At 50.9% G+C, this 27,964-nt stretch overlaps 1 protein-coding gene across 2 annotated transcripts; it reads left to right on the plus strand.

Moving 5' to 3' along the window:
• Nucleotides 1-2,343: 2,343 nt before the first annotated feature.
• Nucleotides 2,344-27,789, plus strand: C16H6orf89 (chromosome 16 C6orf89 homolog). 2 transcript variants are annotated; one of them, XM_056362046.1, is made up of 8 exons: nucleotides 2,344-2,417; nucleotides 6,328-6,535; nucleotides 7,814-7,979; nucleotides 19,903-20,057; nucleotides 20,430-20,551; nucleotides 21,817-21,943; nucleotides 22,642-22,765; nucleotides 23,145-27,789. In XM_056362046.1, exons 2-8 carry the CDS (start codon nucleotides 6,347-6,349, stop codon nucleotides 23,228-23,230), a joined length of 969 nt encoding a protein of 322 aa, XP_056218021.1. In that variant the 5' UTR covers nucleotides 2,344-2,417; nucleotides 6,328-6,346; the 3' UTR covers nucleotides 23,231-27,789. The 2 variants fall into 2 exon arrangements, with proteins under 2 accessions (XP_056218021.1, XP_056218020.1); XM_056362045.1 differs by lacking the exon at nucleotides 2,344-2,417 and adding an exon at nucleotides 3,328-5,983.
• The last annotated feature ends 175 nt before the right edge of the window (nucleotides 27,790-27,964 follow it).

Consider the following 27,964-nt stretch of genomic DNA (forward strand, 5'->3'; position numbering starts at 1 on the left):
ACCCCCCTGGCGCTCGCCAGCCCCTAACCACACGCACGAGGGTCCAGGTCCGCGATGGGAACAGCAGGAGGGAAACGCGTGTTTGTTTGGACCACAGGAATATTTAAAAAAAAATAAAAATAAAAAAAATATAAAAAAATAAAAATAAAAATAAATCAGGTGGTTTCCGGTTGGCATTCTTGGGGCGCTCTGCAAGAGCTCGGGGGGCTGCCCTGGGCAGACCCCAGCCCCGGGTGCTGCCCCCCACTCCCTTCGGCGCACCCACCTTGGAAGCGGAGAGCCCACGACTCACGAGCCAAGGCTTTGGGTGCCCCGGCCACCCCATCCTGCGGCTCCTCTCCCAGAATTTCATCCCATTCCCCAAAAAAGGCCAAAAAATGGGATGCGGAGCCCATCCCGCATCCCACGGCGGGACTGACGACGGGGCAGGGCGGTCAAACCCCATAGGAAGTGCTTTATTCTCACAGTGTTTAATTAAACTGCAGAATTTAATTAAATAATAATCTTGAATTAATAGAATAATAATAATAAATAAATAAAAATATAAACATAAAAACTAAAATTAAAAATATAACTTAAAATTATAATAAATTTGAAATTTAAAAACTATATTAATAAAAAATAATAAAAATATGAATTTAAATAAACTGCAGGGGGTCATTGGGGTCAAGGCCACCACCAAGGCTGAAAAGGGACCGATACCGGGAACACCCAGCGCGGCCACACTCAGCCGCTGACTCGGAAAATGAATTTAATAGCAATTAGGGACTGGAGCCACTGCAGAGGCTGGGACCCCTCCGAGACCCCCCTGCTCCTGCTTGCTCCCGAGTTTTTGGTGCCTGGAGGGGGATGGGCTGTGGGGACCCCACAGTTTTTAGGGAATGACCCCCCTGCCACGTGGTCACTCAGGCTGCGGGAATGGGCATCCCTGTCCCCACGGGGTGCAGGGTAGGGGGGGTTCGGGGGGGACACTGGGTGGGTCTTGTCGGGGGGGCACGAGTGCGGCTTGGTGGGGCTGGGGGAGGTAAATGGATCTGGGGGCTTAGGATGTGTTTGGGGGTGGAAGGACGTGTGCGTGCTGTCAGACCTGGTTGTGGAAGGCCTTTGGGGTGCTGGGGGGGGGGTCAGGGGTGCTGAGGGCTCGGGCAGGTGCTGGGGGTCTCTTAAGGTTACTGGGGGGTGTTTGAAGATGCTGGGGGGGGTGTCTTACGGTGCTGGTGGGGGTCTGATGGTGCTGGAGGCTCGGGTAGATTCTGGGAGGGGTCTTAGGGTTAGCAGGGGGATACTGAGGGTGCTGGGGGGGGTCAGGCAGGTGCTGGGGGGGGTCTCAAGGTGTTCATGGGGTCAGGTGGGTGCTGGCAGGTTCTTAGCATTCCTGGGGAGGTCTGGGGGGGCCTGTGGGGTGGGGGGGAGCTGTCAGGCTGGTGCTGGGGGCTCAGGTGGGTGCTGGGTGTCTCAGGGGGTCTGGTGGGTGTTAGGGCCTTAGGGGGGTCTTAGGGCCACTGGAGGAGAGGTCTGGATGCTGGGGTGGGTGGGTGGGGTGTCTGGGTGCCTGGGGGGCTCAGGGTGATGGGGAGTGTTCTGGGTGATGGGGCTGGGGGTCTCAGGGTGCCGAGGAGGGGGGGTCTGGGCTCCCGGGAGCCTCAGGGTGCTGGGGGGTGCGGGGGTCTGGGGTGTGGGGGGTGTCTGGGTGCCCGGGGGTCTCAGGGTGCCAAGGGGGGAGTGTCTTGGTGCCGGGGGGTTTCTGGGTGCCTGGGGTCTCGGGGAGCCGGGGGAGGTTCTGGGTGGTGGGGGGTGTCTCGGGGTGCCCGGGGTCCTGCGGTGCCCAGGGGTCTGGGTGCGGGGATATCTGGGTGTGGGGAGGTCTGGGTGCCCGCGGCCGCGGGGGTGGGGGGGATCTGGGTGCGGGGGGGGCTCCGGGGTGCCTGCGGCCCCGGGGTGCTCAGGGTGCGGGGGTTCCGGGGTGCTCAGGGTGCGGGGGCTCCGGGTGCCCAGGGTCCGGGTGCGGGGGTTCCGGGGTGCTCAGGGTGCGGGGGCTCCGGGTGCCCAGGGTCCGAGTGCGGGGGTTCCGGGGTGCTCAGGGTGCGGGGGCTCCGGGTGCCCAGGGTCCGGGTGCGGGGGCTCCGGGGTGCTCAGGGTGCGGGGGCTCCGGGTGCCCAGGGTCCGGGTCCGGGGGTTCCGGGGTGCTCAGGGTCCGAGTGCGGGGGTTCCGGGGTGCTCAGGGTGCGGGGCTCCGGGTGCCCAGGGTCCGGGTGCGGGGGTTCCGGGGTGCCCGCAGCCCCGGGTGCCGCCCCCGGCGGCCGGGCGGAGGCGGAAGCGGGACGCAGCGGCGCAGCCCCGCCCCCGGCCGCCTCCGTCGGGGCGGGAGGAGCCCGGAGCCGGGCGGCGGAGCGGGGCAGCCGCCGGGCGGGGACGGGGTGAGGCCGGAGGCGGCGGGGCCGGGCCGGGGCCGGGGCGGGGGTCGGGGATCGGGGGTGCCGGGAGCGCCGGGGCGGGCTGGGCCCGGGGCTGGGCCTGGGGGGGCTCCGCGGGCCCGCGGGGGCTGCCCGGGCCTCAGCGACGCCCTCGCCAGGCGCCCAGCTGCGGGGGTGGGGGCTGGTTTGTGCTTCAATTTTTTCGGTTTTTTTTTTTATTATTATTATATAGTTTTTTAAATCCTGGCTGGAGCTCCTCGGCCTCAGAGATAACTAAGGGCGATGCCGTGGGCCTGTGGCGGGGTCGGAGGGGCTTCCCCCCGGGCTGGGACCAGGCCCCCCTCAGCAGGGCCAGGGGGCGGCAGGAGCGGTGCTAAGGCAGATGAGGATATTTTTATTTAGACTGTTTCAGGTTCGCCAGCGGGGCGAGCGAGCTTGCCCTTTTAAAGACTCCTCCGACAGCCATCCGCTCTGAATATTTAGCTTTTTAAAGCCTGGGTAACACCCGCCGGGCCTTGGGTGGACTGGGCCCTCGGGTGGAGATCCTCGGCGCCGGGGCCCTCGGGGCTGAGAGCCTTCAGGCAAGAGACCCTTCGGGCCGAGATCCTTGGGGCCAGAATCCTTGGGGCCAGAATCCTCGGGGCCGAGATCCTTGGGGCCAGAATCCTCGGGGCCGAGATCCTTGGGGCCAGAATCCTCGGGGCCGAGATCCTTGGGGCCAGAATCCTCGGGGCCGAGATCCTTGGGGCCAGAATCCTCGGGGCCGAGGTCCTTGGGGCCAGAATCCTCGGGGCCGAGGTCCTTGGGGCCAGAATCCTCGGGGCCGAGGTCCTTGGGGCCAGAATCCTCGGGGCCGAGGTCCTTGGGGCCAGAATCCTTGGGGCCGAGATCTTTGGGGCCAGAATCTTTGGGGCCGAGATCCTCGGGGCCAGAATCCTTCGGGCCGAGATCTTTGGGGCCAGATTCCTTCGGCAGAAATCCTTTTGGGCCAGAATCCTTCAGGCCCAGAGCTGCCGCGATTCCTCTTGGCAGCCAGAGCTGCTTGTTCCTCCGAGGGTGGTGGAGTTCATAAAAAAAAAAGTGGCGATAACATATGGGTTCCCCAGCACAAAAGGCCTGTCTCTGAGGGGCTGCTGTTCGCGAGGGATAAGACTCACTCAGTATGTGTCTGCGGCGGGGAAGCGGGTACAGTAGCCTGTTGTTATTATTTTCTCGCTTGTATTGTGATAGGAAGGGATAGAATGGGGTGTTGTTGGTTTTTTAAGGCTTCATCTGTTCTCAAAATAATGTGGGAGCCCACTGCCTTACTGCCTGGCTGAGGATGTGGGTTGCTCTCGAGTTTGCTGAGCTGCGTTGGGTTTTTAGCGTTATCTGCAAAGGTGTTTGCTCAGAGTTGAATACGAATGTAGAGGCGGGGAGAACTGGGATGTATCCCAGTGTTTTATTGTAGTAGGATGCTCCTGCTGTTTGGAAAGGGGGAAATCGTCGTGTTTGATGGCGTTTCCTTAGGGATAATTGTTTTAAGTGGTTCCAGGCGGATCCTGCGAGCAGGGGAAGCTTGCTGAATCTGCTGGAATTCGGTATGGGAGAGCTTCACAAGCGAAAGCTTTGGCGCACGGGAGCCAGAGGAAGCTAGATAACCTTTCAGACCGGTCAGCGTGCCAGTTGCAGCGTCAAGGCAACTAGAGTAATCATAAAAACTGGGGGGGGGCGGGGAAGGTATTTAATATTGTGCAGATGTGCTGGCTTTTGCTTGTTCTAGGAATCAGGGTATTGCATGGATGAAAGAGTTAGTAAAGCAATATATTGTTTTTATAGAGTCAAGTGCATGCCAGGTGCTTTACAGACGAGAAGAAACGGTCTCTGCCTTGGAGACTTTACAATCCATAATGAGATATTATTGATCAAACCTGCTCTGAGACAGCTTTGCTAGCCCATGGGGCTGCTCAGGTGGTAAGATCTGGGACAAATATTTGCATGGAATGCAAGGAATGTCAGTAGAGCAGGGCCAGGAGCTAATTAACCTGGCAATGTAGTGCAGCGTGTTCTTATTGCATGCTTGGGGTTAGGTTTGGTTTTAATTTGGCATTTTACTCCTCTGGTGTTTCTAAGGCTATGGCTAGAAATTTGACACTAATGTTAATATAACATCTGACATTAATTGCTTGAGTTGGATGCTTAGGCAGCTGCTGACCAAACAAATAGGGGTTATTTTTCAGCCAGATGATTTTCCTGACCTGGTTCACCATGTGACCACACAAACAAATGTGCAAGAGCAGAACAGGGAGCTGATCTTGGGGGAGAGGAGCAATTGCTGAAGCTGGTAGTCCTGTTGAAAAGTGTCTGGGTTTTGGGTGGGGTTTTTTTCTGAAACTACACCCTAGCGTTGCAGGAAAAAAAAGATATTAAAAATGCTATTGCTTGAGTTCTGACTTGTAGGAGCCCATGGTTTAGGTGGGGAGCCATCGGCCAGTTCTTTAAAGGTAAATCAGATTCCAAGTTTGGTTGAGAAACAATGGTGAAACAAGAGAATCTTATTTCTTGATATATACGTACATACGTTTATGTCTGATTTGTCCTGTGGGAGCGATTCTTGCAGTGGATCAACAGACTTCACAGAGCAAGGTGGGGAATCGGGTGAAGCAACACACTGGATTGAGGAGCTGGTTCCTGGTGTCGGGTAGTATTTAGAGGAAAAGGGGGACAGGGGCCTGATTTCCATTTACAGCTGTGAGCTGGGTGCCTCGATCACGCTTCTGGTGTTTTTACGTGATGGTCCTCAGTCTCTGCATTCAGGGCAATGCACTGCTAAACTCCATCTCCCTAGAAAGTTTCAGTTGTCCCAGTTTGATCCAGGTTAGAGTTTTCCCAGCTCAGAAAAAAGGGTTGTAAAGCAAGACCTCATAGATGCTCCCTTTCTCGCAGCAGTGTTTTTCCAAGGCAAAACATCTCTCTTAACAAGGGGATTCTCATATTGGCAGCTAGTAGCTTGTCCAGCAATTCCTTTGCATCTTTTCTTCGGCCCATCTGCTGCTCATGGTATCACGAGGCTCTGCCTTTGTGGCAGACAGGCAGAGTGGTGGACGAACCCATCTCTTTTTTTGGCATCTTAATGTCGATCGCTCATAGGTGTGTTCTTACAAGCTTCCCTGTTGAAATTTCATGGTGGGAAATGATTTGCTATCAAATGTCACTTTGTCTCTGCGTCTCGTTCACAGTGCAGTTCTTGCTGCGGTATTTATGTGGCATTTCTGCATGTGAATGACCTGCAGGCAAACTTTCGGAGGAACCTCGGAGCTTTCATTGCCTGCGGAGCACGCTGCTATCGTGTTACTGTTACTCAATAATCAGTTGGCCTGGACATAGGTTGCGAAAATTTAAACAAATTGTAAACTGTTGAACTTTGCCCCATGCGTACTGCTTATTTGTCTGTCCTGTTCCTATTGCTGACAGGGGATTTAATGAAAACAAATCTACGTTAAAATAAGCGACTAAAATTCTAGCGCAGGAGAGCTTAGCTTGGCTGCTGTGTGTGATGATCTGCTTTGTATTGCTGGCTCTTGTACTTGGTGAGTAATTGCTTTATGGGACGGATTCGTTTGGAATAGATGAATAAATAGAGTTTCATTGATTTCTGGGAAGCGTTGTTCATTTACATAAGCTGCGAATCTTGGTCGGTTCTTCTCTTGTCAGGAAATTTCACGGCTTTTTTCAGTCCCCAGGAGATATTGAACCCACAGAGACTGTTGGGATTGCAGCTAAATTGTTGCCTTTGGCTGCCAACAGGTTTGCTCCAGAGAAGCCTTCCTCCTTGCCTAGACATTGTGATGTTCCTGTGATCTCTCTGCACGTGCTGGTGTTGAGCTGTACGGCTGGAGTGTGTTTTCTGTTAACGTACTGAATCTCTCCGCAGGGATTTTTCATCGGAGGCCATGGAGCTTTCAGCCAATGAGCTCAGCATTTATGACAAGCTATCAGAGACAATTAATCTAGTGAGGCAGACTGGCCACCAGTGTGGGATGTCAGAAAAAGCCATTGAGAAATTCATCAAGCAACTTTTAGAAAGAAACGAACCCCAAAGGGGACCTCCACGATACCCTATCTTAGTGGTTCTCTACAAGGTAAGATGTCTTTTGTGCATGCACAGGCCGTTGGTGGGATGGAGTTCTCCTTTTGCACCTGAGCCTTTTATTTCCCATTGCATTTTCTTGAAGAATTTTTCTGAGTTCTTTATTTAAAAAGCTGTGAAGTGGCTGTGAAGCGTAGCTTCCTTCCTTCATCCCATAAGCTGGTTTGAAAACAGAAGACAGCTGACCAGGATTTGAAATTGCTCATGTGTGCTGAAAATGTTGCATGTCAATACACCTTCCTCTCCTTAAATTATTAAAGAACGAGACTTGGATTGATTCTTCAGGCAAAGATTCTCTGTGTCAGCACCCTCAGTGGAAATGCAAGGAGAGGAGGAGATTCTTAAAGTTCAGGTTGAATAATGAAGTTTCTGTTTCTACCCCTGTCACAAGTTTCTGCCTGTCTTTATTCTCCTTCTAGTCTATAAAATAAACCTGCTGCCGTGATGCTTGGTGCTAGAAAAATGTTTTGAGACCTTTAACCAAAAGGCGCTGTAAAAAGTTTTGCAAAGTGGGTGAAAGGGATGCTATTGTTATGTAGGTTCGAGATGCTTGCTGCAAGGTTGAAAACCTTTCCCCTGGCATAATACTTAGTCATATTTTAGTGTTGTCTTTACAAAATCAACACAATGGTTTCTATTTAGGAAAAAAATCAAGCCTTCTTCCTTGCATCCTATAAAAAGCTGTAAAACAAGGCAGAACAGGAAACTGGAAAGGGGAACTTTAGGCTTCTGTTCTTGTTTTTGCTGTTGATTCACTTTGACTTTGGCCAGGGGCAGAAATGCATCATGTCATCTTTTTTAAGGCTTATTTGGGATTCTGGTATGGAGGAGGGAGCTGGTGCCAACTCTGCCAAAGTGTTTCGAGGCTCAACGGATGTTTGCAAAAAGCCTTGAAATCCTTGTGCAAGAGGTATGGCAGAAGTGCAAGCTTTTATTTGATTAGGTGGGAGGAATTGGAACTATCTGGAGATAATCCTCATTGCTCTGGTGCTGGATTATTTGCAGTGCTAAAATATACGAAGAGTTGTGTGGCTTGGGTTTGAAGGCTGCTTAATTTTGTCCTTGGACAGCCCTAACAATAAAACTGTGTGACGACTCGGTGTACGTAAATAGCTTTGCAGTTGAGTGAGAAGCCACAGCAAAAATTTGGAGCGTTCATCTTGCAGCGCCCAGCCACAACCCTTTGATACCAGCCAGGAGGTGTGTCCTGGTCTGGAGATGCATCGCCTCACTGCGGTATAATTAATTAAGTGCCTGTTTTCTCTCGCAGGGCCTGCTCACACTGGGATTGGTCTTGCTGACTGTTTACTTCGTGATCCAGCCCTACAGCCCGCTGCCGCCTGAAGCTCCGCTCTCCAGAGCCCATGCCTGGGGCTCCCTCATCGGTCACATCCGGCTGCTCTCCCTGCCTATTGCCAAGAAGTACATGCTCGAGAGTAAGGAAATTATTTCTCTGCTGTAACATAAGCCTAGCAAGAAATACCAAGTTAAATACCAGCCATGCAAATCATTTGAGTGTCTCCCTGAGCACCGAATAACAAGTGTGTTACTGGCATGGCACCATGGTTTTCTCTTTTCCTACCACCGTACTTAAAAATAGCATCCTGAATTCTAGCTAGGGCTCTTTCCTTCCATTCGTTGGGGCTGAAGCATATTTTATCTCTAACTTCATAATTTTGTTCTTGCACATTCTCTTTTCCTTGCTTTTAACACCTCAGGTTTTTTCTTCCACAAGAGTTCCCCTTCCTCTCAAAATTTCTGCAGCTCTGAGAATCATACCGCGATAGCTGTGCTGGGTAAATGTCACCTTTTTTTATTTTTTTCTGAGTAGGCAGGCAAAAACAGTTTTATCAACCAAATCTTGGTGTCTGTGAGCAAAGTGTAGAAACCTCAACATGTGACCCGGGTTTATGGAAAAATAGTTTTTGCCAGGTGGCGCATTGGGAAGGGACCATGGGCTGGAGAGCTATGGTGTTCATAGCCATTAACGTAACATTAAGGGTAATAGGTGTGTGTAGACGGCAGATAAGTGGCTCCCTAATGATGTGGTCCCATCAAGGGAGAGGAATGTAATAGATTTTCCTAGACTGGCATAATAGAAATGGAAAAGTTTGAGTATTTCTCATTCTCAGTTAATCATTTCCACTGACTTAGGCTGGCAAATGGGTGGAAGCATGGACACCGCCTCTCTGATAAAATACAAAGACTGTCAGTAATGATAAAGCTGTGAATTATTTTGAGCAGGGATGTGGCACAGTGTTGATCAACTGTCGGCTCACTGTAAAAACAAACTCCTGTATCCATGCCCTTGACGGGTTTATATTTAGCTTCAGCAGTTCATTGTGTTGGAGTTGTCTGTTCTGGCTCTGACCTTCCTGCCATCGCTCAAAAAGGCGCTCTGAAATGCCAGCGCCGTCCTGCATTTTCTCTGTGTGTCTCCCTCTCTTCCGCTGACACGTGGGATTTGGGTTGACTTGGGTTCGTATGGGTGGGACGGGGTATCCCCATTGTTCCTTTCCTTCCTTGTACACTGGGATCTCTCGCAGGGAGGAAAAAACAGAGGCGAGGAGATGGCTCTGATAGCCGCTTGACATGAGTAGCCTGCTTATCTACTGCGTTTCAGCATTGACAGGAGCGAACGCCCCTCTGCTTCTGTATGGAGAAGGAAGCCAATAGGAACTTGAATGCTTGTATTTGTTCAGTGAGTTTTTATTCGGAAAGTTTACAGGTTCTTCCTTCAGATGCTGCAGGGCCGCCTTGGACGGGGAGAGCCCGGGGAGGTTCCTTGGGACAGCAAAAAGTTTATAGGACAAGGGCTGCCTGAAATCACGGGTGTCTTGCTGGGAAGCTAAAGAAGAGCAGGAGCAAGTCTGGGCTACTGATGGGAAAACCAGCTGAATGGGGAGGAGACTGGGGAGCATCCAAAGGAGCAGGGGGAAGGGGAAGGATGGATGGAAAGGAAGGATGCGAGGTTGTTGTGGAGGCACGAGGGATTTGATATGCATTTAAACAAGTCCTGGAAATGTTCTGAAGTGATGAGCAATTGGGTGGGCAGCAAGCCAGCTGTGGGGAAAGGAGGGGAGGCACGAAGGGGACAGGGCAGCGTCCGCTTTGTTTTTCCAACCACTATTAAGTTGTGGTGGAAACCACAGCATGTCCCAGTTAGCAGATTTGCTACGGATGGCTGGGGGAACTTTGATCCTGCCTCAGCAAAAGGAACTGGACTAGACCCCGGTTGTTTGAATGGGAGAGTGCGACACCCAGCCTGAACCTTGGCTGGATTCCTGTGGGAATCCCTCATGTCCTGGCTTCCTGGCAGGCAGCTGTGGCCACCGGACTGTCCCAGCGGCACCGGTGTCAACTTCATGGCTTGCTGCTGAGTGGGCTGTGGTAAAGCCATCCAGCACAGACCCAGGAGAGGGAGTTCCATGGCGTGAGGCAGAGTGGGCTCCCAGGCTCGCTCTCAGCGCTGCCTTGTGCGTGATGTAACGTTTTGCCCTTGATTTTGGCCTTGGGGCCTGCTGAAGGAAGGCGTAAAGCTGCCTCTCGCCATCGTGTTTGTTGATGTGAGCATAAGGCTGGGAGGTCTTGCAGGCAGGTCTGGCGTTCTCTGAATCATGCTTCCATAGGAGAAGGTTTCGTGCAGGGAGACTGAGCAGCAGAGAAAACCGCTAACGAAGGGACTCGATGTGCAGACTCCTCTTCCTTTCTCTATGTAGATCCTGGTAGATGAAAATTGTGAGGGGGCTGAGGACGAAAGTTGGAGCTTTCTGTGCTTGGGCACCAGTTCAAATCCAGCTTGGGCTGTTCCTGTTGAAAGCCACCTGTTAGCAGTTTGGAGGCTGCCTTGGCCCACCGGCAGTGCTGGCAGACTTCCCCTGGCCACGCCGCCCGACGTGGTGCAGACAAAGCCTGGCCATAGCGAGCGTGGGCGCACGGGTGGTCCGTGCCGTTTCCTCCAAGCCTGAAGCGCCTGGGCGGGCAGGGGCAGCCTGCCTGCGTGGGGCTGCGGTCTGGGGCTCTGCTGTCCCCCCCGAGCCTGCTCGGGGAGCAGTGGGCTCGGGGCAGCTTTCCTGTCTCCGGGATTGCAGGTTGGAGCCTGCTCCCCTGGTAGGTGTGGGCTGAGCAGCCAGGTTTGTGTTGCAGAACAAGGGGAGCTCAGATGCCTGGTTTCCCCCGAGAGCCAGAGCCCCACGTTAGAGTGGCGGTGAGGCTTTGGGAGGAGCAGGGGTGGAGGATACTGCTGCTCTCTCCCACTGTCTCGGGGTGACCTGCCTGCACTCTCACCTTCATCCTCGTCCCTTCCATCCCAAGAGCCGGGCTGTGGATGACAAGGGCTGCCTGTCTGCTGGTGGCTGTGGGTGGACCTTTGAGCAGCCGAGGTGAGGAGCAGCGTCCGCAAAGCACTCTCTTGCGTTAAATTTGTAGGATTAAATCCAAAGTAAATTTCCTTTTTGCCTGTCTCTGCTCTGTTGCTTGCTGGCTTTCTCCCCCAGATCAATTCCCATATTAAAACGAATGTTCCCACCCTTTGTTTCTTCAAAGATGACTCTTAGACCCTTGGGTTTGGCGTCTGTGCCTCTTTTTCAGCTGTTTTCCCAGGGCTAGGAACCCAGGTCCCTTCAGCTGGGGAAAAGTTCTGTGGAAATGTGGTTTGCATTTGCTCTTCCTGAGCTTGTGTTTACACAGAGCTTGTGTAAGCCCCAGTGCTGGGTCATGCTGCCTGCTCGGGGCGGGGGGAAACGCCTCTCGCCGCTGCAGCACGCAGCTGATAGCCGGCAGGATCAGCGCTTCCCGCAGCCCCCAGGGAGGCGGTGGGTTTGCAGACCTCTGGGCTCTACCTGTTGTAAGGAACACGGTGGATTTGGGGTGGGCACATCGGTTAACTCAAGGCTTTGTAGTGCTGTTCCAAGGAGAAAGTAGGACCTGTGTAACTGGGGTTGCTTCTCCTCTCTGACATAAGCTGGGACAGACAACTTGTTCCCTCTGTGTGGCAGTTCTCTGGTGCAAAGGGCAGGTACAAATGCTTCCCTCTCCCTGCGAGTATTAGGAAGCAATCATGAGCTTTCCAAGCCTTTAGTAATCAGAGCCAAAGGAAAAGGGATTTTCTCTTTTAAAACGACGATGATGGTCACTCGACCGAGTGGTTCTTCCTTTCCCAACTGTGTGACATCCTCATAGCTTTCTTAATATCTAAATATGAATTTGAATGTCAGCTGGTTGATAACCATTCCCTGCCAGCCGCACAGAGCAATGACACGATGAGCAGAGCATTAAGTTGCTCTGACATTAACTTGTGTTTCTGCCCGTAGTAAATTCGGTCCTTGCAGCTCGAAAACCTGCGGGTGGGTCAGTGGCAAACAGGCTCTCGTCCAACAGTGCATCGTACTGATAGCAGAGGTTTGTAGTGACCTCGGGGAAAATCCAACTTGGCTTCTAATAATGAGACCCAGCCCTGAACGCGTACTCCTACACGGTTCAAAATCAGCCGGATCAGTAGCTACTCAGCACACCTAACTTCAGACACAAGCACACGTGTATCTCGGTGTTGGAAAAAGGATCCTGCGCAAGTTACCCCCCAGCTTGCAGAAGGCTCCTCGTGTTAAAGGCTCCTCGTGTTAAAGGCTCACTCCTTTTTGCCTAGACCAGTAGGGCTAAAATCATGTTTATGGATTTTATACACAATCTGTTTTAGAGAAAGGAACGCAACTGGAGGAGCTGTGTTTAAGCAACACCTTGTAAATGGCCTGTCACTGTCACAGCCTGCTGGGTGGGAGAGCTGTTTGTGGGGACTGGTCAGAGCAGGCTGGGTTACTGGGAGAAGACAGCAGCCTCTGCCTCTTGGCTGGCCACCTTCAGTTTAGCTGGAGGCTTGCCTTGGCACCTGGCCAGCTCCTGTCTTCTTTCTGATCTTAACCCTTTGCAGGCAGCCTGCGATGGGCCAGCCACGCTTCTCTCCACTTTGCACTCTCCTCCCCTCTTACTGTAGCCCTAAGTGTGTTTATCCTCGGCGCAGCTCCGCGCAGGCAGGGAGCATCCAGCACGCCTGCCTTACACGAGGGTGGACTTTCTGCTTCTGGAGCACCCAGGTATTCAGCCAGCCTTTCCCCAGCCTGGCAGCCCAGGCTGTGTCTGACCTGCTGGGTTCGGTGATGCGTGAGCCGAAGGAACATGGGGCCCGCTCGGAGTGGAAGGGTTGCACAGGGCTGCTTGGGAGGTAAAGCAGGATCTGATTTCGAACTTCTTGCTGCCTTCAGCGCGGCCTTCTCCTCTTGCTCACAAAGGAGCTTTTTTCTTTTTTTTTTCCCCCTAAGTAAAGTCAGGCTGGTTTGCTCTTGCATTCATGCATATTCTCATGCACCCGCTCCGGGGCCTGGAGCATTTTGAGGCGTTTTGAGCATGGTGTGCGTTGCAGCACCGTGCAGGACTCCTTCCCATCGCCGTACAGCTGCTGCTTTATCTGATCTTTTTTTTGTGTGTGTAAACAACCCTTTTATAATATAACCTGAGAGTGACCAACAGGCATGTGTGTTGGCTCGTTCAAAGCAGGGGGAAAAGAAAAAGGCTGACTTTGCAGGGCAGGCTGGTGCCAAGCTGTTTTCATTTACTTTGGCGTCCATTCAGCCTGTGGACTGTTTATTTGGATTTGCTGATAGTAAACTAACTACAAATCATTGTGGTAATCCGGAACATGAAAAACTCTTCCTTTTGCTTCTATGTCTTGATGGCTCCAGAATTTCTTGTTTCCTCACTTGCAGAGTGTGTGTGCTGTACGTGGCCTGTTGCAGAGGTGTTTAGCAGCCTAGCAGAGCTCTGTTTGCACTAGTGACACACAGACTTCAAACCTTTTACAGACTGAAGCCACCATCAGGCAAGTGGCGGCAGCTGGGAGGGGTTTGTTTCCAAAACCTGCTGTTCCTCCAAGCCAGATTGCTCACGCAGACACTGCCAGATCAGCACAAGCTGTCTTCTAGGGCATGTAACCAGAGGTGCAGGCTGGAGTGGATTTTGGAGGCTTTCCTGACAGCTTGGTCCCTGCCTTCAGTTTTCTAGATTGGTAGGTGCAGATTTCTCCTGGAAATAATGTTCTTGCTCCCCAGTGGACTTGGGCTAGGCTGAGCAGACTTGATTTCACAATGTTTCATTGGATCAAAATAATTTCTGTGCTTTGCTAGAGATTGACTAATCATCCTTTGGTTGTTTGACCAGCCGTTACCCATTAGTGAGATGAATGAGTATTTCTTGGAGCTGTTGACTTTTTACCCAGAACAAAAATAGGGGTTTCTTGATGGGTTTATTTGTAGCTGTTATTTTGTTGCTAGCTGTTCCTAAAAATGCTAGGAACCAAACTGGGAGGCACTTTCTTCTCCTGGCATAAATATATTCAGTATACTCAGAGCTACAAAAAAGTTCAGCGTGAGGAAGTGGTGAGGACCTTGTGCTGAACAGGGACTCTCTTTGTAGTATATATTTAAAACCCCGCTGTGATGCATTCCTTAATCAGGACTTCCACACTGTAATTAATAAGCTCTCCTTATGATTCCTGTCTGACTTGCTCAAGAACCCATCAGTTTAGCCTGACTTTGACATGACATTATAAATGATCAAATTAATTTTTAACCTAGTGAAGAATTTCAGAAAGATGGAGCTTGGGAAGCGTTGTTTTTGCAGCAAAGTGCACTGAGTATCTCCTCTGAACTGTGCCACACGGTAACTACAGAGCTCTTAATTTCTGCATCTGTAAAGTGAGAACGATGAGATTTACCCATGTTGTAGATTGTGATCACGAATGGATGTCTAAATTGCTTTTGAGTTTTTAGAACGCTGTTTTATCTTTCTGTAAAGTCTGGGAAAGGGGGCATGGTGATACTCATGTAGTAATGGCATAGCACAACAAGTAGCAAGCTGTCTGCTTGAGGAGTACAGTATCTGTAAGTCTGCAGTGGTCCCGACTCAGCAGGTGGCTAGTCATCTCTCAGGAGCAAGAACAACCTGGCCTGCATATTCTTTGGCTGTCAAAGCAATAGCAGTAGGTTATGAGCTGCAACTTCACTTTAAGGTTAAGGGCTAGACCTTGCAAATCCCTGTCCTTAAAATAATGGAAAACAGCACTGTAAAATCCAGCATCTGGAAACTAGGTATTTCCAACAGGAGGGAGAGCTGCAGCCCTTCTGTGATGATAGCAATTGGACATCAGAGCACTGAGGATCTCGTGGGCCCTTTGTCATAGAATCATATCACAGAATGATAGAATGGTTTGGGTTGGAAGAGACCTTAAAGATCATCTAGTTCCAACCCCCTGCTGTGTGCAGGGACACCTTCCACTGGACCAGGCTGCTCCAAGCCCTGTCCAGGGGCATCCACAGCTTTTCTGGGAAACCTGTGCCAGTGCCTTGCCGCCCTCACAGTAAAGAATTTCTTCCTAATATCTAATCTAAATCTACCCTCTTTTAACTTAAAGCCATTTCCTCTTGTCCTGTCACTACATGCCCTTGCAAAAAGTCCCTCTCCGGCTTTCTTGTCGGCCCCGTTAGGTACTGGCAGGCTGCTGTAAGGTCTCCCTGGAGCCTTCTCTTCAAGAGGCTGAACAGCCCCAGCTCTCTCAGCCTGACTCAGGCTGTGCTCCATCCCTCTGGTCATCTTTGTGGCATCCTCTGGACTTCCTCCAACAGGTCTGTGCCCTTCTTATGTTGGGGATCCCAGTGCTGGACACGGTGCACTAGGTGGGGTTTCGTGGGATCAGAGTGGAGAAGGAGAATCACCTCCCGCGACTTGCTGGTCACGCTTCTTTTGATGAGGCTACTGGGAATCTTACAGGTGGGACTGAATGACTCTTAAACAGCTCTGCCCTGTGTCAGCCATAAGAACCAGCTTGTGGTTGGGCTTCTGCTATGAAAATGAATGGAGGAGGCAAGTATCCCACTGTCAGATGCACATCCATAAAGGGTCCCTTTGGCCAAGGGGAAGGTACGGTCACAGGCAGCAGAGGGTAGGCTGAGGCCTTAATCCCTCCCTTTGAAGGGTCTCTTCAGATCCATCTTGACAAATCCCTTGACTTTTACGAACGTGCGGCTGTAGGGAGATAATGTAAAAGTGGAAATCGGCATCTTCTCATCGTCGGATCTAGCATGTAGGAACGGGGCTGTAGCTGTCAGTGCAGCGCCATAAATGAGTTACTGGGTTGGGCCTGGGTGAGCCCACCCCCATCCTGAGCTTACCTTTGAATTGGCCAGTGTAGGGTCGGTCATGCTTTTGGAGAGCCTGCAGATCTACCCTGATGACAAGTATTTTTGTAGTTCTCGATGGGCACGTTGGACCCTGTGAGGGACAGTCCAAAAGTGTTGTAGGTGTTAATGGAACCAACAGCCAGTCTTGTACAATGGACCTACCAGAAAGGACAGAAAGATGTCTTGTGAATATCCAGCGCGTAGACTGGTCTTCCGTGGGAGCCCCAGGTTCATCCTAGTCTTGCTGAAGTTGCTTCAAATCTCCTAGCACCGATCCCTAGTGAGGTATGCGGTGGGACTGGGGAATAGCATCATTCTCAGAAAGAGGAATCGGGGATCTGGAACCAACCTTTGTGGACTGTGGAGCTGTTTAGTGCATTAGGCAGCCCTCTGCGGAGCTTTCTTCTAGTTGTTGGGGGTGACTGGAGCAGCAGCCTGGAAGGACAGAAGACCTGGTGGTGGTGAAATCCTGGGGGGTTCTCCCTTCCCCTGGACCAGACTTTCCTGTGCGGACCTAGCTGTCGCTTGCCTGCTGTCCTGTGCGCTGGGGAGCAAACCAGCTCGGTGGGGAGCCAGCAAGCTGCCTCAGCACCTGCAGCTCTACGTGCAGGAGGTTTTCTGTTTTCAGCACTTTGTTAGGTTCGGGAGCAGCCCTTGGCTCCGTGTGTCTTGCAGGAGCAAAATCTCACCCTGCTACAGGGCTTCCCTTTGAACCTGCTGTGGTGGCAGACTGGTATTTCGCCCTCCATATGGTCCCTAAAGAGACCAGGGCTGTTGCTGAGATCCTGCTTTCAGATCTATGTGGGCAAGTTTCCATAAGTTTTATTGCTTCACTGCAACGGGCAGAAGCAGGGCCAGGTCTTCTCCATAACCTCTCAGCTTCCAATCTGATCATCCACACCCAGCATCTCTGGGGTTGTGTGCACACACCCCTCTCTAGTTCTGGGGACAGCCAAAAACTTGGGAGATCCTCTGTGAAAATGGCCAAGAAGGGCGGGGTGCTCATTTTAAATTGATTGTAAGTTGAAAATTATTTTTCTGCATAGTGGAAAGTACAGTCATAAACTCCTTCTAGCATTAATCATAGACGGATTTTAAGGAAAGTTGTTATCTCTTCGTCTGTGCTGTGTTAGCAGCTGGAAGTCCCCAGGCCTGGCTCTGCCAGGAGCTCTACTGACACAGAGGAGAAGACAGCTCTTGTTCTGGAGAGCTAATAAAGCGTAAAAGCAAATAACCAGGTGGGTCTGACCAGTGGGGAACTGAGATTCGGCTTCGCAAACTGCAAGCTGCCCCTCAGAAAAGGGGTGCAGAAGCACAAGCGTGGAGAGGAGGTTAGTTGGGACTGGCCCGTGCTTCTGTCGCGTAATGGATAGTTGTACGTGTCCGTACCGCAGCTGCTTCCCTGCGCTCAAACTCCACAGGGATCATTGCACACGCCCAGCACTTTAATGGTTGACTGTGAGTGGATGGAACCATCGTGTGATGGTTGCACTGGGATGAGGAGTGCATCTTTCTTTTCAATCTCCAAGCAGACTCTGTGCACGCAGACAGCGCGCCCGACTCCAACCAAAATAATCCCCCAGGGTGTCTGGGCAGGGTGATAATGTAAAAGGAATGCAGGGAGGGTAATCGAAAGAGAGAATAAGCATCCTTGGTAAAACTCCTGCTCTGGTCCCCGGTGTGCGGTTGCATGCCCTCTCCTCTGTGCGCAGCCTCTTCTCCCTCCCTCCCTGGGAAGGGCAGGCACTTTTCGCTGCCCGTACTTGTCATGCCAGTCACACACATGCTGGTGCACAGACTAACACCCTCAACAATAAATCTAAAAGATTAATTACCAAAAAAAAAAAAAAAAAAAAAATCCCACAACCCCACTTGCGGCATTTGAAATGCGTCTCAACTGTGCTCCGCTTGGGTTATTCATGGGGAAAAGAAATAACCTCCTGAATTGAGCAATTGAGAATGCAAATATCCCAGCCTAGCTCAAAAAGGATTCAAGCTCTATACTGTCAAGCTGATTAGCATCCCGTTACGTGGGGTACTGCCCTGAGCCCAGAGAGAAACATTTTGGGACAGCTGTGCTTAACGCTCTGGGATGAGGTTTCTAAATTTTGCCCAGAGAGAAATTACAGTGTTGCTGCTCCCTGTATGATGACAGACCATAAGATATGTTTTCTTGGTCTCTTCATGGCAACTGCCCTTCCTCTGGTGAGATCTTTCAGCCTTTTGTTTCCTGTCACTGACCAGCTGTTTTTTGTGAGTTGAGGGTTTTTTTGTTGTTGTAAAATTGAAGCTTTCTACAGGCAATGGAACAAAGATTTTCTTTTTTCTCTTGTGAGCAGGGAGGGAAAGTACGTTGGAGCAGTTTCTCATGAGAGTGGGACTTCTGCTTGCAATAAGGATTTTACACTTTGTTTTGCCTTTTTACCCCTTTCCCTGAAAGCAGTGTAGACGCGTCTTCCAGAAAGGCTAGGAATTATATCCTGATCCTTTTCAGTCCCTATCCCAGCAGTAGGGTGGGAAATGCAGCATTTGGGAGTTGATTGGAAATATTCAGAAAGAAAAAAAGCAAAGCGAATCCCAAATCTGCTCTTTATTGTTACGTTCCAATGAACCTAAATCCTCTGTAACATTCCTCGTTGTCTGTTGCAGATGTCGGAGGGAAAATTAAGGCAACAGCTTTCCTGTTAAGTGCTGTTCATGAGTTATTACCCACGCACAGGAGCATGAGCATGGCTGGAAACCGCAGCGGCAGTAACAGGCAGGCTGCGCGTGGTCTTTTTCTCCCCCTGCAAAGCTGCTGTGCATCCTCATTTCCCAACTTTATTTTTTAGACAGGCTTCGCTGTCTCTTCTTTCTTCCCTTTCCCATCCACTCCATTTCCCAAGTGGGTGGCCTGCAGTGATGTCAGGGAGACGAGCTGTTTTGAAATGTGCTGGCACTGGACAGGACGGGTAGGCCTGTTGTGATGGCAGATCTCTGGGTGTTTCATGTGAGATGTGTCCTGAGCCTTGGGTTTTTCCTAACCTGCCCTGACAGATCAAGTGCTTGGGTGGATTTGCTGCCACTGCTCGAGTTAAACATCTCCCTGTCGGATTCAGGCTGCAGAACCAGGGCTATCACTGCCACAAAATGACAGCCACGTCCTTTAGGTGTGGCAGCTGCTCCTGCAGACCCTTTCGGATAGAAATACGTGGGACATTCAGCATTATTGGCCCTTGTCCTGTTCATTCAGTGCTGCAGCATGTCATTTCTGTCCGTGTTTACTGACTTTTTTTGTGCTGGGAGGGCTGTTAAGCTGGAGGAAGGAGGCAGGATACAGGCAGCAAGTCATGGTTTCACATAAAAATTGCATTTTTGAGGGTGTAAGTATCTGCAGTGTTCATTGTAGGCCGGTTCAGCTGATTAGGGTGTAACAACAATTTCTGGAATTTAAAATGGATATAGCTGTGGTCCAGGGGTTCCTCGTGCTGGGACTTTTGTCCCCATTTCGTCTTCAAGTCACTGCACGGGGTGAATGAAAACAGCAGCAGCACATTTTGGGGAAATTCTGCATTCCCCAGCATCTTCCGCATGTCACGGACTGGGCAAACTTTGCCTGGGACAGAGTATTTCTTAATTAATGCATAGGTGAAGGGGAGGGTAGTGGTTTCAGGTGTATCTTAGCAGGGTTCATGGCCCCAGTGCTAACCGTGTTAAGAGTTGCTCTTTTCAACTTGGATTTCTTTTTTGTCGTCTGGGTGTCTCCTCGATAACATGTTTGGATTGCTGTTTTACTTGCGGACTTGTTTCAGTTTAATTGCACTATATATGGTGGTTGACATCCTGCCACCGATAATGAAAGGGTAGCTTAGCCTGTATGCCTGAAACGTACAGAGAAGTGGAATTTCCATAAAGCTCTCCCATTTCTCACAACCCTGAGCCACATCTCCAAAACCTTCAGCCTGTGCTGGAAACGTTCAGCGATGAGCTCCCTGCCCGGTGAAGCTTGCTCTTTTTGAGTAACTTGCAGCCATTGGAAGCTGTAAGAAATCTTAATGTTTCATGTCAGGGATAATGAGTTTATCATCGAGTCTGTCTCCTTTCCATTTCATTTTTGATCTTATTAAACATGTTTCTCTTGTTTCTTCCCAAGAATGCCAGGACTGGTGGGCAGCAGGTTGCAGACAGAACGCTTCTACGCTTCCTGCAAACTGCACAGTCTGTTCTGCTGTGAAAAGCCTTCAGATAGTGACAGACTTTGGAGAACTATCAGAAAAGCTCCAGAGGTCTCAGCCTTTTCTAATCAAGGTAACGCATAGATTTGTAAGGCTGGATAATTGGTCCAAACTCTTGAAGAGCACCACCCAAAGACTCCTGCCCAGTATTTTCAACCACAAACTCAAACTGCTGGTTGAGCAATCTAAACAATCTAAGTAACATTCTAATATATAATATAATAATAAACAATCTAAGAAGACGTTTAGAGCCACTTCGAAGATGTCGGGGGGTGAGGAGCTCACTGCATCCGTAGCAGGTTTTTCCTCTGACTAATTACCGTCGTGGTTGGAAACTTAGCAATCTAGATGGCTGTCACTCTCGGATGTTCTTTGGCGGGATGGAAATGGGAGCAGGGAGGAACCCGAGGTGTACAGCTTTTATCTTTGTTTTGTGTCGTTTAAGACGGGGCAGCGTCTCTCCTATGAAGAACTGAAGCATTTTCAGTCCCAGGATCCAGAACTGTCAGAGGTTATAATAGAAGAAAATTCAGCTGAATTGTGGAGCTGCCCATTTTTCTTTCCCTGGTGAGTCAAAGACAAAACACATGATGGATGTATACATCCTTTCTGCACGGTGCCCAGGCTCTTTGCAGCACTTTAGCTGGAGAGAGGGGGAAGAGGAGTGGGTTACAGGCTTCTGGCTGCTTGCTGGCACTGGTTGGATCCAAGGAGAAGGCTTCTGCACTAAAAATGGAGTGTCGTGGCTGGGACTCATGTATTGCTCCCCTTAGAAGACAAAAATATCCCAGTGACTGAGTGCTTGGTCCTGTTCTTCAGGCCATAGGTTAATCATCTGGGCTGTGGTCTGGTCACCTGAGGCAACTGGTTTACATTTCTAATCAACTGTGTCTGCTCAGTGGAAATCCTCCACCATTAGGGTCAACCGAGAAGAGATACCATGACTTCTACAAAACACTGAGGAGTAACTAGCTAGGGGATCCTGCAATTTGTGCTTGGTTCTCACACAGAAAAAAACAGCCAACGCTCATCCTGATCCCCTGTTGACTAAAAGCTTTTTGCTAAGGGATTTTAGTGTGGCTACAGGACGTGAACAATTCGGGGGTCTGTAAGGTCGCAGGGCAATCCAGCGTGGTAGCAAAGTCTTTTCACGGGGAGAAGGGTGAGAAGTAACGTGGGCAGGTGCCTCCTGGTGCGGAGCGGGCTCCCTGGCACATCCCCACAAGCAGAGGAGCAGTGTCCGAGCAGACCTGGAGAAGGGCATGGTGGAGCCTGTGCTTTTGCTAACGTTTAGGTGGGATCTTCTGGCTGCACTTCTCGACTGCAGCAGTGGTAGATGATCAGGGTACAGCAGTATTAATCACGTCAAGCCACTAGACAGAGATGTAAAAATAACAAGCCCCACCCTGGCTTTTCCAGTTACATTCCCTGGCCGAGAGAATAGACTTGATTGCCCCCGCCTTGCCATGTGGTTTCAGTTACGGTTGCGTGCAATGCCACCTCTCTGCATCTTTTGTAACTAATGGATCCGATCAATAACTCGGATCATTTTAAGGGAAGAGAGCAGGGAAGTTAAGTTTAGGCATCCATCATGATCTGTTTGTTCCCTGTTTACGTGGTCCTGCTGCAGGTACTAAGAGGAAGATGTGAAGGAGCACAGGTTTAGAAGCTGAGAGGCTGAATTTTGCTCCTAGCTCCTGGGGCTAGTCTGTCATGCTGTTTATCAAGCATGGATATTTGTGAAGAATTTTGATCTCTGAAAGCAGACTTTTAAATACAAGCAATATCATTGCGTGATACTTCTTTAACATGGGTCGCTTTGTTTTGTCTAGGAACAAATCTGTGAATAAAACTCGGATTCTGCAGGAACTTTTCCCCGCTTCCTCTTTGCTCTCCTTCCCCAAGACAGTGTCCCTGGAGAGCTGCTTCCTCATCCGCCATCCAGATTTGGGGAATAAGGTGAGAAATTCATCCCGGAGGCATTATCTCCTTATCTCTGAGTTGTCCTCCAGAAGTCCCAAGCCTCTGAGGGATTTGCAAGACATTTCCAGCTGATACAATCCTGGCAAGGAGGGTTTAGGGCTGTGCCAGTTCTGTCCGTTCCCGCGTAACGTGGCATCTCACGGTTGCCGTACCACCCACAAGTTGTGTCTGGTTTTAGCGCGGGTGGTGCACCGTGCCCATCTCCCTCGGCACTTAGAGATGCCTGTGTGGTGTCCCAGCTGCGTTCACGTTTATGTCCTGGGATTCCTCTGTGGCTGGTGGAGGGGGTGGCCTTTTTGTGCACAGCTGGGCAGAATTCATGTAAGAGTTGCGTTTGAGGAGCCGTTGCTGGCAGTGTGTCTCGCCCATTCTGAGATACGTGCCGTAAAGGCATTTCACTGAAGGTAGTGACACTTCAGGCTTCTAGCCTGATCTCCTCCTCCGTTTTTTGTGGGCTTTGGGGGGGTGGAGGGCCTGCATTGCCTTGGCCAGAAGAGGGGAGGAGGACCCTTGTGTGCAGCCGACCTCAGCTGTGATCTGCTGGCAACTGGGGGAGCAGAACCCCGTGGTTTGTGCTGTCTCGCCTTGCTGCAGGGCAGTGACTCCCCCTTGTGTGATCAGACCGACCCGAGAAAAGCTGGCGAGGCTTTTGAAATATTCTCCTCTTGCCCCAGAGCTACAGTTTGCACAGCCTCTTTGCTGTTGGAAGTGGACAGCTCACCCTGACCGTCGTGCCTCTGGACGAGTGCAGAGGACACTGTGAGATGTTCAAGGTGGAGCTGGAAGCTGGAGATTTGGGTGAGTACCGGTGTTGTAGCGTGCGGGGTCTGGGAGATCTCTTGGAGTCAGGAGACGGCTTGAGGCTTCTCTGACACCTGAGAAGGTGGTGTGTGCCCTTCCCGCCTCCAAACTGGTGCGTGCCTGCTTGTCACAGTGCGGAGGAGTGATCATTCTGGACTGGGAGTGGAACACAAACAGCGGGATGCCATGGGATGCTCAGTCTGAAAACCGAGCAGTGTGGGCTGCTCTGCTGGGCGTCCCAAACCCAGTGTGTCGTTGAGCGCTGGGTCTTTGCAGAGCGCTGCTGCACACCCGCAGCACTTCACGGGAAATGTGAGCAGTCGTTAAGCCTGGGTTGGATTCCTCTAATACGGCCTCTTCGTTGCATCTTCCAAAGGTTACGCCAGCGTGGATTACTGGACGATGAGCTTCGTGGCCAGAGGGACAGAGCCGGCAGTGGTTTGTGATGGAGCTGCTAGCTAAGGATGGTGGGGTGGGAAAACAGAGCTGTTCCCAGGACAAGAAGACTTTCAGCTTTGAAGCCAAGGCAACATCTTGAAAAAGAGCGAGCTGGGGCAACTGGGGCAGGCAGCTTTGCCACCCTGCATGTTTACAGTGTTTAAAAATGACTGTTTTCCTGACCCTTGAGGTAATTCTTTGCCTTTCCTCAAATGTATTTTGGGAGAAGCTAAAGCTGTTCACGACCTTCCCTGTCCCCTCAGGTAAGCCCTGGGTTTGCAGCGAAGGGTTTTTTCCAGGAGCAGCAGAGGGATTTCTCAGGATGAGATTCACTTTGTGTCCTTTGTGGATTATGGCACTTCTGAAACGTCGCGGGGAGGGGTTGGGAGTGGAGGGGGCGGGTGACATTTCTGTGTACGTTCCTCCTGAGGAGGAAGCTTTGAGCCTGTCTTGTCGGGCCAGCTCTACAAAGGGAATGAATTGGTGATGTGTCCCAACTCCACCCCCTCTCTCCACCGCGTACATAGCTGTGTGCCTCGGTGGTGTACCCCGCAAAGCCGACCTCAGCTCCGTGCTCCAGGGCTGAGGTGAGCCTTGCAGCCTAGGGGCAGAGACCCTCACCCACTGCGTCGTTCTTGTACCAAAAGAATCTGTTCAGGCCTCTTCTTTGTGTCTTGTGATCACTCTTCTGTGGTTCTCTATCAGCAGGTTGTGAGTGAGTCAAATGGTAACTGTGGGTTTGGTTTTTCTCCTCCACCTCCTTTCCTATAAAAATACCGATGCACGTTTTGGTGGTGCTGGTGCTGGGAGTGCAGTAGTTCGGGATGGAGGTGGGGCTGGGTGCAGAGCAGCTTCTGATTCCATCTTCTGATTGTGCACCTAAGACACCAGGGCTCACAACCCTTTCCGTGTGCTCCTTGCTTTGAGAGATGCTGCCTGCCTTCCCGGCCCAGGGTACCTACGGGAGCACCTGAAAGCTTCCTCGTCCCTGGCATGGGTTTTTTGCATCGACTCCTTCCAGACCTGGAACTGTGTCTTCAGAACGAACGTTGGTTTTTCCTGAGTCCTTTCCAAGCTGCCTTCGCATGCTTCCTGTTGCTTGAGCACTGCTTTATCCAATGCCCTGAGAGAGGCTCGGGTTCAGTGTTTGCGGGCTGCGGATGCTGCGGTCCCTTCCAAGTCTGATCCTTTGGGTCTGATCCTGCTCTTGAAGATCATTTACAGATGTGTCAGGCTGAACTCATAGGCCAGAGCTGGGGTTCAGGACATACTCTCACACTTGTTAATATGGAACTGGGAGGGGTTTTGTTTGAAAGCGAGTTAACTGTGTTCTCAGGAGCAAGAACCTCTTCTGTAAATATTTTAGGTACGCGTAAAATGACAGATTGGAAAAATGTCTATCCAGCCTTTGGTTTTGAGCAAGACCAGGAGAATGGGAGCAAACCCTGTACTAATCTTACTAGCATCTGACAAAACTGCCAAGTGGGATGACCATGTCTGGTGCCTGTACGAGGATAAGGCAGAGGACAGTTCCTGCTCCAAAGAATTTAGTCTGTGAGGCCTTGACTCTGCAAAACGTTTCTATGCATAACCCTTGTTTTTCTCCTGTAAAAAAAAAAAAATGGGAACAGCCTCAGCACCCGTGTCAGTCTGTGTGCACGGCCCTCGGCAGTGGACCGACACGGGACCGACACGCAGCAGATCTAGTAGAACCAAAGGGGGAGGGTCTGACTCTCTCGGGACAGAAAAGGACTAACCTAATTTGTAGCAAAATATTAAAGGGAATTGGACTCGTAAGACTTCCACTAGTAATGTTAATGTTTGGGGTGTGTTTTACATGTGTGACACTACATGCAATCTTGTACATGCCAAGACACACACGCCACCCCTCTCCCTCCTCTTAAAGCCTGGATCTTAGTTAATGGAAATTCGGGAGTTTGGTGATGGCAGAATTAGGGCCTCGTTAGTGACCGTTGCTATTTACGCTTTGGCAGCTTCTCAAGTCAAATTCAAAGGTTGACGAGGTTATTTCACCTCTTACTGGTTTTGTACCTGATCCATTTCTGTGAAGCGCTGGGTTAGAGGTGCGTACGGAGAGAACCCGCGGGACCCATTCTTGCTGAGACTGCGGGTGCTTTGGCGATGCTGTTACTTCTAAGTGTCCTTGAATGTAACTTGTAAAAGAGCTGCGGAGACAATTCTCAAGTGTCTGTGAAACGCCTGTGTTTTGTGAGTCACGCTTAAGCCATTGTGGCCGTCTGGCTCCTTGGGGAAGAAGCAGAGAAAATGGATCTATTTATGGTTGCTGTTTAGATTGGGGGGAGAGGGGGGTGGCGGGGGGGGGCTAGGGCAGGTTTGTGCCTATTTAGCAGAAGTGCTCTCACGTATTGCTTCTCCCCTCAAAGAGTTGCAGCTGGTTGGACAGAAGATGGTGAGTCTGGACTGTTTGCAGATCAGCTTTCCAAGTGCACTTTATGGTCTCTGCATAAGTTTCCAGATCTGTGTCTAGGCGATACATTGCATATGTCCCAACCTTGCTCCCTTTGGAGTTTACATCATTTGTTTTTAAACTTCCAGTATATTTTCTCTTCCTCTTCCAAAAACTGTAAGGAATTAGCTGCTAAACTAAAACAGGAGGGCAATCCTCCTGCTGATAAAGAGCTGATTTTGGCCCTGAGCGCCGAGTGCGGAGCCCTGGTCTGTAGCACGGCTTCTAGAGCAGCTCCTGTCTTCAGCTGCCAGAGAAGCAGTGCTCGTGCCTTCCGCCTTGCAATGCAGCGAGGAGCCGGGATGGAAAACTGGGACGTGAGGCCGGGGTGGCAAAACTAGGATGGGCAAAAGGACGTCTTGACACCTTGGCCAAACAGCTGCGAGTGAGCCTAGCTCATCTTCCTCACCCAGAGCTCCAGCTTCACAGAGCCTCTGCGAAGGCTGCGGGAGGCTGTGACTTCCCCAGGGAGCCTGGCAGCTCCTCGTGGCCTGCCGAGGCTGAAGGGGGAGCGTGGCTATTCCGGCATCGCGGCGGCAGATGCGATCGGGTGAGTCGCAGAGGGTGTGTGTCCCTTCGGGGGCTCCCTTGCCTTCAGCTTCACTTTGGCACCTGTGCGTGTCCCAGCGCATGTGCTGGTTTGGACAATCCCCCCACTCCCCACCCCGGCCGGCTCGGGCAACGCGTGCATCCCAGCTTTTCCAAACCTGTTTGTGTGCTTCAGAGCTCTTTGCCTGTGAGCCGGGAGATGGGCTCCTGCCCACCCCGTGTCCCGGAGGCTGCAAAGCTGCTCTGGAATCACGCCGGCGAGGTGCGGCGAGTCAGTCCCACCGGAGAGCCCGGCGGGCAGGGGTGCGGAGGGGGCATCTTGCTGCTTGTCAGGGTAGGAAGCTGGGCTGTCGCCCATCGGCAGGGCAGGAGGATCATGGTTTAAAGCTGGTTGCGAAAAGCAGGGGTCATTGACCGTTGCTCTTAGTTCCTGAACTCAGGGTAACTGAAAGGAGGAGAAAGGAGCAGTATTATTTACTTCAGTACCAGGAAATCAGCATCCCCTAAGGAACCAAGCTGCCAGTTTCTATTGATTTTTTTGTTTTGTTTTGTTTTTTTTTCTCCTCGCTGGCATTGCACACACTCATTCCCCAGAGGCAGCTCTACAAATCCCAACCTCAAACTCCCTTTGCAGCGCCCTGGAGAGCTCTCCTAGGAAATCCAACCCTAGAGTCTGGGGGCCCTAGCTTCTCCTGCAAGTCCTCTTGCTGTAATGGTCTGGCAGAGGAGCTGGTTTTACTGGGCTGGACAAAGCACCCCCCTTCTGGGGCTGGCCTCTGCAGCAGCCAGGCTCGCAGCGTGGGAACAGCCCCGGCGAGGGGAGGTGGGGGCAGGAGAGCATCTCAGCAGCCGGGTGAGCTGTGTGAACGCCAGCATCGCGGGAGGGTGATCCTCCTGCCTGCAAAACCCCGTGTTCGCATCGGGGACACCGCTGGGGACAAGGACGTTCGCACATCGGCCAGTCCCAGGCTCAGTGGTTCACTTTTAGCCCCGCTGTCCCCAAGGGAACCAAACACTTTCGGGGGTGAGGCTGTTTGTGGGTGCACGTGGAGCTTCTGCTACCTGCAAGCCAAATTTGCTCCTCTTCGTAAATTTTATATGTAGAACTATATATTCGCCTCTTCAGGAAACTCCTTGTAAAGGATGGGTTTACTGTCCTGCTGAGTTAAACAAGGGAGATGCTGGACTTCCCCTTTGCTTTGGCCATTCAAACAAGTGACAGGTGATTTATTTTTAGCATTATCTTTTTGTCTGCGGGGAGGGGAGCCGTGTTATAAAGGCTCAGGGGCGCTGGGAGGTAAAGCTATATATGCATAAAGACTGTTTCAATGCTGAACACTATAAATTCAGTGGTGGATTCAAAAAAAAAAAAAAGAATGTAAATATGCACTTAATGCAGAATTTTATGGATGGTCATAATTTAATATATTGCAAACTTTGTAAATACTTGGGAAAAGCCTGTAAAGTGTGTAAATAAATGAGATTTGTATGTAAGAAGAATAAAAAAAGTTTTTACTTTTTACAATTAAATACAAGTGTTAATGCACCTTTTCCCCTTTCCTGATTTTTCTTTTCACGTTGCCTGTCAGCCACCGAGGGGTTATTTAGCCCTTTTTCGGGCACTTTATCTAAGCAGAAAGGTCATTTTGAGTGAAAAGTCGGGATGCTTCTGTTTGGGAAATGTCAAAAGAAACACTTTGGAAAATGTTTTGTCAATTCAG

This window comes from Falco biarmicus, chromosome 16 (genome assembly GCF_023638135.1).
Source record: "Falco biarmicus isolate bFalBia1 chromosome 16, bFalBia1.pri, whole genome shotgun sequence".
Lineage (NCBI taxonomy): Eukaryota > Metazoa > Chordata > Aves > Falconiformes > Falconidae > Falco > Falco biarmicus.

Bases quoted from the DNA above. Each gene is read 5' to 3' on its own strand.
- C16H6orf89 (XM_056362046.1), top strand. From the start codon at position 6,347: ATGGAGCTTTCAGCCAATGAGCTCAGCATTTATGACAAGCTATCAGAG. The intron at 21,944-22,641 runs GTGAGAAATTCA...CTCTTGCCCCAG, and splicing joins ATCCAGATTTGGGGAATAAG to AGCTACAGTTTGCACAGCCT. The intron at 22,766-23,144 runs GTGAGTACCGGT...CATCTTCCAAAG, and splicing joins GCTGGAAGCTGGAGATTTGG to GTTACGCCAGCGTGGATTAC.